Genomic DNA, 15,982 nt, shown 5'->3' on the forward strand with positions numbered 1-15,982 from the left:
TACTAATTGCGTTATAGTATTCTCCTTAAGTACAAGTACCAATGGAAAGTATGATAAGTTGCTAGGCCTATGAATTATGACATATAAATTAATTAAATACATAAAAATTTCCAAAATATTATTGCTTTTACAGATAAATCCTTAAAGTTAAGGAAAAGCTGTCTGAATCTAATATTAGATATATCTTTTTATATTATTTGCTATGCAAATAAAGACTTTAAGTTAAGTGATTTTACTCTTGGGGAGCTCTTATCCACAAATGGAAAGTGGTTAGAGTAATACATGGCTACAATTAAAGAGAATAGAATGTGTGTGTAAAACTAGAAGAATTTAATAATTTAAACTACATGATAAAGAACAAATATAAGTTAAAATACACAAACATATCAATTACATTGCTATAGCTATATATATATATATATATATATATATATATATATATATATATATATATATATATATATATATATATATATATATATATATATATATATCAACTCAACAGCAAATATTATTTTTTGGGGGGAAAATTACAAAGGGAAAGAAATTAACATTATGTATTTATGTTTTCTGTATGTATCACGTGAAAGAGTCATCTTCTTTTTTTAAAATTCTTCATAAAGAAATTAATTATCAGTTACTTTTCTGAAGTCATATTACACTGGTTATCATTTTTTTAGTCTTAAATTTAATTGACATTTTTAGATTGAATTATATTGAATATTATATATGTATAGTTCTTCGTTTATCCATTTATTATTATTATTTACTTTTTTTTTTACATGCTCAACCTTTGGTGAGTAATAAAAGTATCATATTTATTTGTATTTTCGTGTTAAATAATAAAAATTAAAAAAAAAACACCTTACAGACTGCAAGAATACGTTTTCAAACTTTTAAATAAAGTTTTATTTATAAAAACAAAACTCCAGAGATGAGCGGCAGTGACGTACTTGTTGTGAAAGTACGTCACACGGTTTGAGCCAAAGGCGGCGGTGATGAGAAATTTAAAATTTGCGGGCTAGCTCGTTAGCTGCTAGCTAACGCCTCGGATCTACAGTCAGGTAACTTCAGCTCGAGAATCATGGCTTCGTATTTTCATTTATTACAACAGACAAAACCGCAGTTTGAATCTCCGGCCAAAGTTTTTGCTAAGCTCAAATCCAAGGTGCAAAAGGAAGCGATGTGCGCAAAAGACGACAACGGTCCGCCGAACAACGCTCGAGAGGAGTACAGAGTTAATTTAAAGTCGCCCAGGAAGCAGCAGCAGAGGATCTGGGTGACCGAGGAGTTCGATGAGAATCAGAGGTTCGGCAACGAAGCCCAGCCTTTGATTCTCTCGCCCATTAAGAGTCCACAGAAAACCTCTCCGTATTCGTATTCAGACTTTATCCGCAAACCTTTGGAGGAAACGCTTCCAGTGGTTGAAATGGGACTTGGATGCACAAGAAGCGAGAGACGTTTCCTGGAGTCGACAGCCATATCTCACCCTCTCTTTCTGACTAATCATATCCACAAAGAACCTCCTCAGGTCAGAGACGCGGATCAGTTCATCCTCTCCAGCACGACTCCGTTGAAGGTTCAACCTGTCGAAAGTGACTGCAAGAGCATTGCTTCTGATGAAGAATGCGCTCCTCTCCACAAACCCCTGTCTACAGCCAGTGCCTTTTCCCCCATGGTGAAGAGGCTGAGGAAGAGAAAATGGGAGCAGCAGGAGTTTAACAAAGTCAACACCAACAGCACTGAGGAGGTGAGAAATGAACTCACATGTCAGCCTCGGCAGAGGAAAGCCCCTGCTGTCAGCGAGGAGAACACCCACAGCACCTGGATGAACATCAGAGGATGCTCCACTGACCAACCAGAGAGGATCCCCGAAGACATGTTCACACCAAGAAAATCCGTGGCAGAGAGACGTGAGACATTTTTTCCTGCCTTTCCCCACCTTACATCAGAATATAGAGGTGTATAGAAATCACCTGGTAGACGCCTACAATAGAATAATAATAAAATATTTCTTCTGTTTTGAAACAGGCTGTGGTGTTGTTTTGGAAAAAATTCCTATAATGTCTCCAGCTAAGATGTTTGCTTATATGAAGGAGAGAGAAAGCAAAAGGGAACTGCGGGGAGTTCATGAAGCTATCAATACCACGAGGGACATCTTTAATGCAGGTGAGTGTGCCATGGTGTTAAAAAAGCAGCACATCCGGTTTAAGCAGTTTCTATAGATGTAGTTTGAGTTTTCCCAGGTCACTGTGCACAACACACCTTTGCTTATGGCACAATATCTTTCCCATAGGTAACTCCCTTAAGTCCGGAGACAGCCCTCTCTCCACACCTCACAGTGTTGGTGAGAGGGACGACAATGTGTTTACAAACACCTCAGAAAGTGATGTTCCTGTAAGCCGGCACATATCAGAGTCAGCTGACGCTCTGACCTCGGCTGTGTCGTCGAAGCCCGTTTTGCTCGAAGACCCGCTCGTGCTCAATTCTCCGAAGATCTTGATTCCGAAGAGACAAGAGGCTGTGTTCAAGTGCAACAAGTGGCCTAAGCAAGCAACATTCCCCAGCGTGAGTAAAGCAAATGCCTATTAATGAAATATAAGTGAACAAATGGCAGGCCTTGTGTCGGTTGAGCCTGAAAACTGTTTGAAGAAAAACAGTTACTGATACATTTACATTTCAAGAGCAAATTGAAAAAGTAGGTCAGCGGCAGTTTGCATTTCCCTATACAAGTTTTCTCTGGTTCATCATTGTCCCCTTGTTTCCCTCCTTTGGTAGGAGAGTGTGATTTATCTCAAAAAGTGGTTCCTGAGGAAGAACAGCAAGGGCCTCTTTGTTGATGGAATCCACGGGTAAGTGTTGTTTGATGTAATTTTGAACTTTGTGAATGAGGAGAATGACATGATGTCAGGTTGCTTTTCTCATTTGATAGACATTTAGACATTAGACTTAGACATTTTTTTGGTTTCATCCAAAAGATTTTAATGAGGTTCATAGTTAACTGCTGGTCATTTCCTCCCAGGGAAGACAACATACCATGGAACAGTAACGTCATCATGCACAGGGTTTCTAATTCTATGATAAAGACCGTCTCCGGCAGGGTTTACATCCTGGTTGGGAAGATGAACTTGAAAGTTGAACCCGGTAAGCTGACTTGAACCTTTTTCCAATTGTGCGTGGGAAGAAATTAAAAATGGATAAAAGGGTGAAGCAAAGCTGTATAGAGAGAGTCCTATGCATGGTATTACATGGATTTACTCTTTCTTTTTTCCCAGAGTTTCCCAGGTGGTTTTTGAAAAAGTTTGAAAAGGGTTTTCCTCCTGACTGGAAGGCGCTTTACAACAAGATGCTGACAGAGTCGAGAGAGTAAGAACACTAATTTCACATCCCTGCTCTTGCGGTCAATATATTGTGTTTGTTTTTGCAGGGGGATTGTGACTAAATTAATTATTTTTTGTATAATTTGTTTAGATTGGTTGTTTTACACCTTTGGGCTTGGTTAAGACCTAAATTTTGTTTTCCTGTAGCAACCAAGGCAGAGGAAGACAGAAGAAAAGTGAAAGTAGTGGTATCAAATCGAAGAAAAAATCGGAGGCCTCCCTCATCAACAGTTCTTTGAACCAGCAAACTTCCTTTATGACATGTAAGTACACGATACAAACCTGGTGACGTGTTTTTTTGTTTGTTTGTTTTTAGTGGATTTGGGGGCATGAATAAATTGTTGTTGTTTTTGTTTTTACAATAAAGTAATTTTACTTTCTCTGTTAATTCTCTCTAAGCTGAATCCTGCCCTCCCATGGGTGCCCCCTCCTCTAGCATGAAAGTGTCTCGAAGCGGTCGAGTAATCAAACCACCTTTGGAGTACTGGAAAGGAGGGCGCGTCATTCTAGATGCGTTCATGAACGTTACCATCCATGAATGTTATAATACCTCCATCTGCAACTCTGTAAGCACCTAAAGTTGGGCTTGTGTGTGTTATAATTAAGGGTGAGTTACTTCAACTATATTCATTTTGATATTCCACAGGAGGTCAATACAACATTGTCTACAGGGATGTCGCAGGAGCCCGTCCGTGTGTTCTTGCCCTGCAGTGAAGGTAAAGACGCTCTTGGAGCTTTAGTCATAGCAGTGTGAGATTTTAAAGTACATGTTGCATAAAACTGTGTTCTCTGATCCTAGGTGAAAAGGAGGCATCAGTACTACTGAGGAAGGTCAAGGCTCCTCTTCACAGACGCAACAGAGTCAAGGCTAAACCAGACAGGAATCACTCTGATTTTCTCGAACCTGCTGCAGAGCTACTAATAAGCCCTGAGGAGGGGGCAGGAAGAATAACAAGGTCTGGCCAAAAGTGTCCTGCTAAAGAAAGAGAACTACATGTGGACACTGTCCTAAAACACCACAGTGATAATGAAAAGTCTTCAGCACAGAGATCACAGAAACAGTCACAGGGCAGCTGTAGTGCTTCAGCAAGATTATCTAAAAGTAAACAGGCTGTCATAAATTCCCCAGAAACTCCTTCAGTTAAAACATTACAGCATCTGTCATCAGATGATGAGTTATCTATTAAGAGGAAGAAGCGAGGACACAGTAAAGACAGCAGGAGCACTCACAGGGAGTCAAAGTCGAGCCACAGCTCTGCCACAAACAACTCACCAGGATCTGAAGAGGAAAAAGATAACAGAGAGCATTCAGCACTGAAGTCCCAAAAATATGGGTCACATGCCACTCGCAGGCCTACAAAAAGAGTAAATACAAGAAAACGGATCACAAATCCCCTAGAATCTCCCCCAGTGAATGATGAAACATCCCAGAATCTGTCATTGGACGATGAGTTACCCACAAGGAGACGGAGGGAAAGGAAAGGAGCGCACAGTAAAAGCAGTAGAAATGCTCGTAGCAGGCCTCAGCCAAAACATGGGTCCTCATCCACCAAGTCAGAGGATTCAGATAACTTGATGAGGCACAAACCAAAACACAAGTCAAGCAAATGCACCAGAGCACCAGCACCCACAAAGACTTTGGCTGCGCCCACGCAATCCAGCAAGAAACACAGTACGAACGAGGGCAGCATACCGCCGGAGCACGATGAGGATAAGTGGACAGAGGCAGAGCTGATGAGACTACAAGAGTGAGTTTTGTATCCGCAGTAAAGCCTTGTCGCTCTCTTGTGGTTATAATCGTGTTTTTCTATGTTCTGTTTGCCAGGGCTGTGTCTTACTATCCTAAGCACATGGCAAATTACTGGGCAAAGGTAGCACGGATGGTGGGAACCCGTTCTGCAGAAGAGTGCCACAGCCAGCACACATCCCAGGGAGCATCGTACAGTCCTGCTAAGAAAGCCACGAAACCCAAAAAGAAAAAGGTTGAGCCGCCCCAAGCTCCAGGTAGGGAATAGACACTTCTGGGATGTCGACTGTGCAAGTTAGTTAATTTGTGTACCATTTTAAGGTGTTTCATTAATAACTTTGAGGGATATTTTTCCAGCATTGAAAAGTATTACTTCACTATTCACTACTTTGTGTCCCATTATACGCTTTAAGTAAAATGGGACAATCTCATGCATACAGCCAACAGGTACCTTCATTATTGATCTACTGTTTTCTCTTTGAGTAATAAATTCTTTAAAATTTAAATACAGTCTAGAGCTTGTTTTGTTACACAGATTTGAACAAAGTATACACAAATTTAGCACCCTTACATAGCCTTAGCCGGTGATGCCTATCTGCCTGTGTTTGGTTACAGATCATCCTGTGATATCAGCCCGAGTGGGAACCCTAAAGAGAAAACAGCAAGTGCGTCAGTTTTTGGAGACTATGCCCAGGGACAATGTTGATGACGTTTTCAGCTCTGAATACATGCAGAACAAGCGATTTGAGGTTTGTCTCCCTTTCACAGGATTTTTATGAGTAGTCGTTACACTAAACAACAACTAACCATTCCTCTTGACCGTGCCTCGACACGCAGCTCCCTTCCTTGTATTCTGAGGACGAAGAAGACTTGGCAGTGTCGGACCTGGAACCCTTGACCCCTATGTCGGCACGTTTCCCTGAAGTAAAGACTCCTCAGTGTCTGCATATCACTCCAGGCATGATGGGTTCTCCAAACAGGTGGGCGAACGTCTGTTCTAACCTGAAATGAGATGAGTGCAGGAAAACAACGTTTTCACTTAATTTTTGCCTCGATTTTAAAGGGACAATGACGATAAGTACGTGTATCAACTGCAGAAGAGGATTAAAAAAAATCAGTTTAACGCCTGCAAGCTCCCACTTCCTTCAAAGGTACTTCTTTCCTAACAGATTGGGTGTAATTTGTGACATTTTTCATCATGGAAGTTTGTTTCACACAACACTGTATTTCTTTTGACTTTCAGAGATTCACACCCACACCATCAGCTAAAAGAAAAATGAGAAGATGTGGCAACACGGGTAAGTGTCCTTAAGAATTAGGTAACAGTTGTACAAAAGGAATATATAGATAAAAGGAAAAGAGTTCATAACTTTACAGGTAGAGTTTTGGTTTTTTGTCTTTGACCACATGTTTTATTTATTTTTCCCCTCTTTTGCACTAGAAAACGATACATTCGTGGTTTGGGAGATGTTCCCTGGAAACAATGAGGCGCTGTCTGAAAGTGAAGAAGAGGAGGAGGATTTCTACTTCTCAGATAACGACTGATCAAAGCCAGAAATGAAATGTCATGTTGTTCATTTTATTTTTAAATCTGAAATTCTTCAAATGAGTCAAAATTAGCAGAGGAAAGGTGGGATCCCCCCACCTTGAGACATGAACAGCCAAACATCTGTTGCCAGTCTTCCTCACCACTTCAATGTACATAACTTCCAATGTTGTAACGTATAAATATTTTTGTGTTGAGACAATGTGGTCTACATTTAATAGTTGCAAATGTAAAATCAATTTTAATAGAGAATAAAAAAAGAACTGCTGCTGTCTTGCAGTACATCCTTGTAAATATAGTTTTTGTGTATCTGCATTTTTTTTTTTTATATACCAAAGGGTTACTTATAATAAACCTTTTTTTCCCCCATTGTTAATTATTGTTTTATGCTTTAGTTGCACAGAGGTTGTTGGTGTTGATGTGCTCAAGTAGTCTTCAGGATGAGTTCTACAGGCTTCCTGAAGGAAATTCAACACTTTCTTTTGGCTGCCTTTTATTCTGTTCTTTGTCAAGACGATTTCACACTGCTTCAGTAATGCTTCCACATGGTACTGTCCACATTCATAATTATGACAAGATCCTTAACACCACTGATTAAAATTCAGTTCAGTACAGTTTTATTTATATAGCATTAAATCACAACAACAGTTGTCTGTGTGCTTTATACTGTAAGGTAAAGACCCTACAGTAATACAGAAAAACTCCCAACAATCAGATCCCAATGAGCAAGCACTTGATGACAGTGGGAAGGAAAAACTTCCTTTTAACAGGAAGAAACCTCAAGCGGAACGGCGGTCAGTCATCTGTCGCGACTGATTGGAGGTAATGAAACAGAACAAAAAGACACTGGAAGAGAGCCAAAGAGTTATTAATAACTAATATTTAAATGAGAGTGGCGTATAAACACATAGTGAGTCAAGAAGAAAAAGTGCATCATGGGAGCCCCAGCAACCTAAGCCTTTTGTAGTTTAACTAAGGGATTCAGTCCCAACTTTATGCTTTGTCAAAAAGAAAAGTTTTATGCCTAATCTTAAAAGTAGAGAGGGTGTCTGTCTCCCAAATCTGAGAGCTGGTTCCACAGGAGAGGGGCCTCTCTGCTCTGCTTCCTATTCTACTTTTAAATCTAGGAATGAAAAGTAGAGCAAAGTACTCTATTCAGGTGATACAGTATTTTGGGTCTGTAAGGTAAGAAGGTGCTTGATTCTTTAAGAATTTTCATTTTCATTGTACAGATACTGTACCACAAGATTTCTCTTCTGTACATACTGATGATGATGAGCCAGAAATGTCAAAACTGGATTAATCCCTCCATAAGATCAGTCCAGTTCTAATAGAAAAGACCTATCCCAGTCCTCATTTTCTTGCTGTTTCCTGTGGCTATTCACTGAAGCCACATTTGTGATGAGGCTTCAGTGAATAGCAGATGCATTTCTCAGGTCTTTGCTGGATTTTTCCTTTTTCTGAAGGATATATATAACCTTCACTAACTGCTTTTCCTGCTGTGGATCTTTTTTTTTTTTAGGCCTGCCGTTTCTTATCCACTTTCAATTTTTTCCTCAATTTTTTTGCACACCATGCCAAGATATGCCAAGTTTTTGGCTAACAGTTCTTTAGGAATCACCTTGTTGGTGCAAAATACTATTTAATGCTGCAAAACTGTGTGCCTATTGTGACAGGCTGCTAGTAACAAAGTGCCTAAAGAAACCATTTAAAATTAGTTCTTTGCTGTTGACCTGTCTGTTATGTGTAGACACAACGCTGGTTCAGTCCTTGAGTTAAGTGCCTGTTTTATCTTTGAACGATTCATAAGTCAGTGTTAAGTGGTTTAACAAACAAAGAAAGCATTCCTCTGAAAAAGGCCAGGTACAAGGACTGGGTACTTGGAAGCAAAATATTGAGATATGAGAGCTGACTCCAGGCTTTTGCACAGTACTGTACCACAACAGAAATATACCAGATTTACAATACAAACTTAGTAAATATATGTGTATTATTCAATTTAGTCTTTCCACACTGGTATGTGTTATTATAGTTAGGTTTTTTAAGTTTGCAATATTATTTTAGTTATTTTCTACCGTCTAGTTATTTTAAGTTAGCTAGTTTTTTTGTTTTTGTTCTTTTGCTTTTAGTTGGGGAGACAATTTTTCTTTCATTCCAAGTCCACAGTGGTGAAGGAGAAGTGTGAGTGGACAGAAATATCCAAACCATAGCAGGAAATTTACAAAACTTGCCTCCAAACCAGCAAAAGTGAAGCTGTGACACAGATTTGAACCCAGTTTACTTTTTCTATTCGAATACTGTTAAGGAGCAGCGTTTACGTGCAGTAAAAAAAACAAAACAAACATAAATAAACCAAAAATAAAAGTTAGCAGAACATACTACATTACAAACGTGTTAAAGGATCGGTGGTGGGAGGGGGAAGGGGGGGGCAACGGTTGCTAATCACGTGAAAACAAAGTCACATGACTAGTGCGCATACACTAACCTGGTCGCTTGAGTTTGGAAATCTGAAACAGGAGAGGACACCATGAACAAACTGTGAGTGCTTTAGATAACTTCAGAGCTTATTTACATAAATAATGAAGAGTGCGATACCGTGAACTGTTTAAACGTAGCTAACCCACGTTTTTTACGTCACTGGTGACCTATAGCTGCTGCTAATGTAGCAGGTTAAAGCTGTAATAAACTAAACCGCGCTTTTCTGTAATAGATGTAGCATTAGCATAACGCTATGTGTGCATGAAGGCATGAAGAAATGCGTATGATTTTAATTTTACCTTCTTACCCGAATCACATTGAGACGTCAAAGATGCACCAAGACATGTTTTGTTACCGACCTGAAATAACACTAGGTGCTAATTGTAGTTTTGACAAAACTTCCGGGTTTGTTTTGGGTGTATCTGATTTTCAATGCTTTGATTTCTCCTTTCTTCCAGCAGACTGGTCTTCTCCTTGCCCTTTTTATTCAGTTCGGTGGTCTGGAGTGGATATCTGGAGTCAGACCAGGATGTCTTGTGAGCAAACATACAATTTTAAATCTGTTATGATATGTATTATTTACTTTAAGTTACATCTGGATTTCTGCTAGCTATAGACTGTAAAGTGAGGTATGATTCATATGTAATTAATTACTGGGTGCCGTGTTTATTAATAAGTCTGTTATACCAGGTCTCCCAGCCATTTAAATGCTTGCCATTAATTTCTGACTGTTAAAATACATTTTCAAAATTTTTATTCCTCTTTACACAGGATACCACAGGAGTGGGCTCATGTGGATCGGGTTGGTCCCACAGAAGAGCTCGAACTGACCTTTGCCCTAAAGCAGCAGAATGTTCACCTGCTGGAGGAAAAGCTCAGGCTGGTGTCAGACCCTGACTCAGTTCAGTATGGTATGGATCTATCCGATAACTGCAACCTTTACATTTTAAAAACAGAAAGAAATACTCCTTTAAACGTTAACCTGTGCTCGTTTGCACTCCAGGTAAGCATCTCAGTCTAGAGGAAGTAGCCTCCCTCGTGCGTCCCTCTGACCTGACCGAGAAAGTGGTGCATCGCTGGCTGCAGAGTCATGGGATTACAAACTGCCTTACGATTCGCACTCAGGACTTTTTGCAGTGCACCATGACTGCAGAGTAAGCATATTTCTTTGGCAGCATTTGTTCTGCTTACTCAACTCACTTGCTCATGACACAGTTAAAGTGCAAAGTCACTTCTTCAACACGAGTTCTGTAGCAGTGTAAATCTCCCACTAATGCTTGTATCTTGTGATATAGTTCCTCTTTATGCGGTTTTGGGTTAAAAAAAAATCAGACATTGACCTGGAGTAAAATGAAATTCATAAATCAAGGCTGAGACAAGGAGTCGATTTCACTTACTAGAAGTTCCTGTTTTATCTGTTTTACATTGTTTCCTTTTTAAACACACATAAATGGACTTGCATGTGTTTGCATGGTAATGACAGTAAATGATAGTTGTACTGAATTCTTTTGTTTGCTTTTTTCCCTCAGGACTGCAGAGAGGTTACTTCCAGGAAGCAGATTTCACCGTTATATGAGAGATGGACATTATTTAGTGAGGTCTTCAGCTCCATACTCGGTTCCCGATGACGTTCATCATCACCTTGACTTTGGTGAGCTCCATTTCAAAAGCTGCTAATTATTATGTTGGGTTTTTTTAGACCTAGGTCATAAAGTTCTATGATTGCTTGCAAAAAAATACACCTACTCACATTTTGCTGCAAAAACTTTTTTTTTAGATCGCTTCTTTGTCCCGTTCAGTCCACTTGAATAGATGTCACTACTGCCCACTGGATCCTCAATAACCTTTTCATTACATTTCTTTTTACCAGGAATTTTATTTTGGGGAAGAGGATAGTGTCGCATAGGACCTAAATTTTTGGGTGGTTACTTAAATTGTCATTGTAGCCAAGAAAACTCCAGTGTGGCACCAAATATTCTCCTTCACAAGCTTCAGGGTGTTACAGTAGAACCCAAGTTTGACCCTGACCTGTGTGTGTGTGTTTACATGTATTCAGTGCTTCTGCAGTGTTAATGACCTGTTAATGTCCTACAAATCACACTTTTAATCATCATATAGTGCTTTATTCTAACCACCTTAAGTACAGCCAGAATTGAAATCAGAAACCTTGCTGGTGTAAGGTGACGCTGCTAACCACTTTTTCCTTAGAAACTGTTGCTTGGTGTGTGGGTGCCGGTGCTTAGCCACAGGGTAATTTTTTACACAGAAGTTGTGGGTTTCTCTCGGATATTTCTGTTGAAATCGTAAATACCAACGTGCAAGTGGTCAGAATGGCACTTCAGTGACTAATCAAAAAAGGAATAAATAGAAACTACACAAAAAGTGGGTTTGAGATGCAGGTGAGGAGATATATTTGGGTTCAAAGACTTCATCATTTTTTATGGCAAAGTCTTTGAACTTTATGAGAGCATCTCATATGATTAGGTTTGGATCTGCATTGACACTGCCGCCCCCGTGACTTTGAAGTACATAAGTGGTTAAGGAAGTGGATGTGGGATTTAATTTTTTTTTTAAATTTGTGTATGCTTCTGCAGTTGGAGGACTTCACCGTCTTCCTCCTAAGGGACTGGATCTCAGCAAGAAGCAGAAGTCTAAGGCAGGGTTTCACCTCGGGGTGACTCCTGCTGTTTTAAGGACTCGCTACAATCTAACATCAGCTGATGTGGGATCAGTTCAGAACAACAGCCAAGCTGTAGCTCAAGTATGATACACTCACCTTATTATTTAAGGGATGAAAGGTTAAATGTTGCAACTAGCCATATAACCTTCAGCTCCAAGTCTTTAATCTGACTATAACGTGGTGTAATTTTTCACTGTAGCTAGCTGCTTTCTCTTTTAGTTTTTGGAGCAATATTACCATCCCGCTGACTTGGCTGAGTTCATGGCCATGTTCGGTGGTGCCTTCCAGCATCGGTCTGAGGTGGATCGAGTTGTAGGAACCCAGGGGGGAGGAAAAGCTGGTATAGAGGCCAGTCTGGATGTAGAGTACATCATGAGCACAGGGGCAAACATCTCCACTTGGGTCTTCACCAATCCAGGTATGAGAAAGAGTTTGTCTTTCTGTTTTTAGATTATTCAAAACAAAATCATGATATAGAAATGATAAACCCTTTAGCAAAGAGGTCAGAGCTTGGAGTTAAAAGCAAGAAAAAAAACCAACCTCCACACAGAGTAACGTTTCTTTTTTCCCTTTAAATTGTTCTGCTGTGCCTCCAGGTCGCCATGAGTCCCAGGAGCCTTTCCTCCAGTGGATGATTTTGCTCAGCAACATGACTGACCTGCCCTGGGTTCACACTATCAGCTATGGAGATGATGAAGACAGTCTTTCTGCAGCCTACATGACACGCATCAACACAGAGTTCATGAAGGCCGGCGTCAGAGGAATCTCATTGCTCTTTGCTTCTGGTCAGTAATAACAGTAACATTTGTAATAGTAACATGTGTGTGACATGTTGTGGTGCTTTTTGTGGTTTTCGTCACCTTGGTTAAAAATGAGACTTGACTTGAATAACTGGGGAATTCTTTACCTGATCGTGTAAAGAAAATAAGAGGCTTTGTCTCCTTGGCAATATGTCACCTGACTGTAAAGTCACTCTCATTGTCAGATCATTATGTCACTTGAAACATGAATACAGCACCATTGTTTCATACTGAACCCCTGATGGCACGGCATGTGTACGCGATACCTTTTTGTTCTGCTTGCTTTTTATCACGGCTCCAAAGCAACAGTCAATAGGCTGCCAGTCATTAGTAAAATTTACTGCACCATCACCTGCCACCTCACTTATAATCACCCTGATCTTGTGTCGTGTTCAGGTGACAGTGGTGCTGGATGCAGACATCTGGGGAAAGAAAACACCTTCAGGCCCAGTTTCCCTGCCTCAAGGTAAAACATCAACTCCAGTTTTGTGAAACTAAAGCAGCGTGTAATTATTTGCAACAGATAGTTTACTATATTAAAAAAAATCTGATTTAAAGAGCTTCTTGTTTCCAGCCCATATGTGACTACAGTAGGAGGCACATCCTTCAAGAACCCCTATAAGGTCACGTATGAAGTCACAGACTCAATCAGTGGTGGAGGCTTCAGCAACATCTTTAAGATGCCCGACTACCAGGTAAAATCATCAGCCTTTAGTGATACATGATACATCTCCGTTCATTTATGTATCCAGTGATCATCGTGTGTTTTTTCCCCCCCCAAAAGTCAGTGTAAACAGTGCTATCTGTGCTCTGTGTGTGTTCCCACAGACCACTGCGGTGAATAGCTATCTAAAGACTGTAGCGGCATCCCTCCCTCCTAAGTCATACTTCAATACCAGCGGAAGGGCTTACCCAGACATGGCTGCCCTATCTGATAATTACTGGGTGGTCATCAACAGAGTGCCTGTCCCGTGGGTGTCGGGGACCTCGGTCAGTATCCTTTGTAGCAAATAGAGAATTGACAATGTAGCAGAGGAGGAAAAAAGAAACAGAAGAACCATAAAATTAGCCCAATGGGCAAACTGACAGACTAAACGAAGCTGGTGCCTTTTTTCCTCTATGGGCTCCTAAAATGTTGCAGGTTTAGTTTTTTTGGACAGATAAGTTTATTTCCAACAAAGTACACTTGACGTGTATGGACATTCATCGAAGCAACATAACAAATACATCAGACATCTCTATATAAATAACACAGATTCTGTGGTTGAAATTGAGTTGGTCCCGTCTAATGAATAATAGAAATATTCATCTGACTTTCAAATCACCAGCCAATGGCTCATATAGAGTAAGACAAGTGCATTCATACCTACACACTGATATGCATACAACAAAAATGCACAATCATACATCTGTACATAAATATCTATACCTGTACCTGTAGTTTCCAGAACAGACTCTGTGCAGTTAGGATGGATCTGAGCAGGCAAACTCAATAGCTACAGGGGATTTGCTTTAAAATGAGTGAAGGTCTAAAAGGGTGATGCTTCATTCCCCCATGTTGCGCTCTTCAGATTCCTTTACATTTGGTACAAAAGCCTTACACATCATGGGAGGTTTATTTCAGTTAAAGAAATGTTTGTGTTTACAGAGTGTAGCCACCCCCATTCACCACCTGCTGCACCACCAACAGTCTGCACTTACCTTAAATCACTTGCTTTGAATGTCTGCTTCTTGTGGCTCATTGTATCTCACATGCATTGCTTACCCATCCAGGCATCGACCCCTGTAGTCGGAGGTATGCTTTCCCTCATCAATGATCAACGTTTCATGAAGGGCCTGCCTGCCCTGGGCTTCCTCAACCCCCGACTCTATAAGCTGAATGGAAAGGCCTTATTTGATGTAAGTGCAGCTAATTATACTATTACTGTAGATAAGTACTTGAAGTAATTATTGGAGGACTCTTGTTGTTACCAAACTATTGAAGAATGCTCCACTTGTATAGATTACACAACATAGACACTGCGACGCTTTAACCGAAAAACAAGCTTTGTTTACGCTGCTACTGTTATGACGGGTGTTCACTAAGGCATTTTTTTAAAACAAGAAACCAAATATCCATGGTCGAGGTCTGTTTCCTAAATGCCGTTCACTTTTGTCTCAAGGTAACTGAAGGTTGCCACTATGGCTGTCTGGACGAGCAGGTTCAAGGGCAGGGTTTCTGTGCCGCACCTTCGTGGGATCCTGTTACCGGCTGGGGTACGCCAAACTATCCTGCCCTGCTGGCTGTCCTCCTGAGTGATTAGCTGCAAATAACCCACCAGCGCCTGCTCTGAGAGTAGACGGCAGACACACAATGCCAAAGGCAAAAGGGTCGAATAGCTATACTCTAGGTTGCCTCTTTTGGTTTTATTCAGGTATACGTTTGAAGTTGAAGGATTATTGAACACCTAAAGATTTTTGTTTGCTGAATCATTTAAGGATAATTGCATCGCCTCTCATTTTAAGGCTTCAAACTGTTCAAGTATGTTTGCCAGGGATAATTATAGTGGTAGTTTTTTAATACTGCACTACAGCTGCCATTTTCTGCTGTTCACTGCATTTATAACTGACCCAGATTTGAGATATTCTTGGCTTTACATCCATCCCTTTAGATACACAGTGAGGACGTACAGTTGGCTATGCAAAAAGATTAAATAACTTTATTGAAAAGGTGGAAATATATACTGTAATCACTTCTTATGCACAGCTTGTTTTAAAATAGTGCTGTTGATTCTTAATGACTGTGAGCTGGATTAATATCTGATCTGTACAGGGAATGAGACTTCCTAACTACTCGGCAGGGATAAACTAGGTACAAGTCATCGTGTTGTTTGAGATTTTTAAAACACCGTTCATGTATGTGCACTAAAAAGGGGAACATACTTTGTGGTGTGCTGATTAAGAGGACCTTTGAAATCTTGATTTGCTGCTGTGAAATGACAAGATGTGTTGTAATATGTGGATTTGAAGTGATTCAGCAATTCTACCCACCAGCATTGTTGTACTTGTTGTGAAAGCACTGCCTTTACTATTTTTGTGGACTGATTAAAGCCAGATTATGTACAACAAAATGTCAGATGGGTGTTCAGTATTATCCTCGATGTTTGAAAGTATGTTATGATGGTTGCAGTTTGGAAATGTGAGCTTATTAGAGCTTCCTTTGGCTGTCACAATGGGTTGCCACAGGAGCCGGAGCTACATATTTGACTTTACAACAATCAGCCTTTGTGGCACAACCCTCTCAGGGATTTTTGTCTCCTCCCAGTCTCAATCATCATTTACCTGTGGGTGAATTCATCAATCGCCACACTT

The 15,982-nt window shown here is 40.2% G+C and overlaps 2 protein-coding genes across 3 annotated transcripts; both read left to right on the forward strand.

Annotated features, from left to right (window-relative positions):
* The first annotated feature begins 918 nt into the window (after positions 1–918).
* mis18bp1 (MIS18 binding protein 1) lies at positions 919–7,036 on the forward strand. The gene is made up of 16 exons (XM_082515271.1): positions 919–1,913; positions 2,032–2,169; positions 2,297–2,568; positions 2,779–2,852; positions 3,023–3,144; positions 3,276–3,366; positions 3,528–3,643; positions 3,780–3,946; positions 4,027–4,096; positions 4,180–5,128; positions 5,206–5,384; positions 5,743–5,876; positions 5,965–6,107; positions 6,191–6,278; positions 6,371–6,425; positions 6,569–7,036. The coding sequence occupies exons 1-16, from the start codon at positions 1,085–1,087 to the stop codon at positions 6,670–6,672; spliced, it is 3,531 nt and encodes a 1,176-aa protein (XP_082371397.1). The 5' UTR covers positions 919–1,084; the 3' UTR covers positions 6,673–7,036.
* Positions 7,037–9,102: 2,066 nt separating this feature from the next.
* Positions 9,103–15,746, forward strand: tpp1 (tripeptidyl peptidase I). 2 transcript variants are annotated; one of them, XM_082515273.1, is made up of 13 exons: positions 9,103–9,211; positions 9,613–9,687; positions 9,923–10,062; positions 10,155–10,305; positions 10,681–10,802; positions 11,746–11,912; positions 12,051–12,249; positions 12,428–12,616; positions 13,028–13,097; positions 13,206–13,326; positions 13,460–13,621; positions 14,405–14,530; positions 14,794–15,746. In XM_082515273.1, the coding sequence occupies exons 1-13, from the start codon at positions 9,201–9,203 to the stop codon at positions 14,932–14,934; spliced, it is 1,674 nt and encodes a 557-aa protein (XP_082371399.1). In that variant the 5' UTR covers positions 9,103–9,200; the 3' UTR covers positions 14,935–15,746. The 2 variants fall into 2 exon arrangements, with proteins under 2 accessions (XP_082371399.1, XP_082371398.1); XM_082515272.1 differs by having other exon boundaries at positions 9,108–9,211; positions 9,610–9,687.
* The last annotated feature ends 236 nt before the right edge of the window (positions 15,747–15,982 follow it).

The sequence above is a fragment of the Aulonocara stuartgranti genome, assembly GCF_965226115.1.
Source record: "Aulonocara stuartgranti genome assembly, chromosome: 19".
Lineage (NCBI taxonomy): Eukaryota > Metazoa > Chordata > Actinopteri > Cichliformes > Cichlidae > Aulonocara > Aulonocara stuartgranti.

Coding starts and splice junctions, on each gene's coding strand:
- mis18bp1 (XM_082515271.1), top strand. CDS start 1,085: ATGGCTTCGTATTTTCATTTATTACAACAGACAAAACCGCAGTTTGAA. Junction 4,097..4,179: donor GTTCTTGCCCTGCAGTGAAG/GTAAAGACGCTC, acceptor CTCTGATCCTAG/GTGAAAAGGAGGCATCAGTA. Junction 5,385..5,742: donor TGAGCCGCCCCAAGCTCCAG/GTAGGGAATAGA, acceptor GTTTGGTTACAG/ATCATCCTGTGATATCAGCC.
- tpp1 (XM_082515272.1), top strand. Junction 9,688..9,922: donor GAGTCAGACCAGGATGTCTT/GTGAGCAAACAT, acceptor CTCTTTACACAG/GATACCACAGGAGTGGGCTC. Junction 13,327..13,459: donor TTAAGATGCCCGACTACCAG/GTAAAATCATCA, acceptor GTGTTCCCACAG/ACCACTGCGGTGAATAGCTA.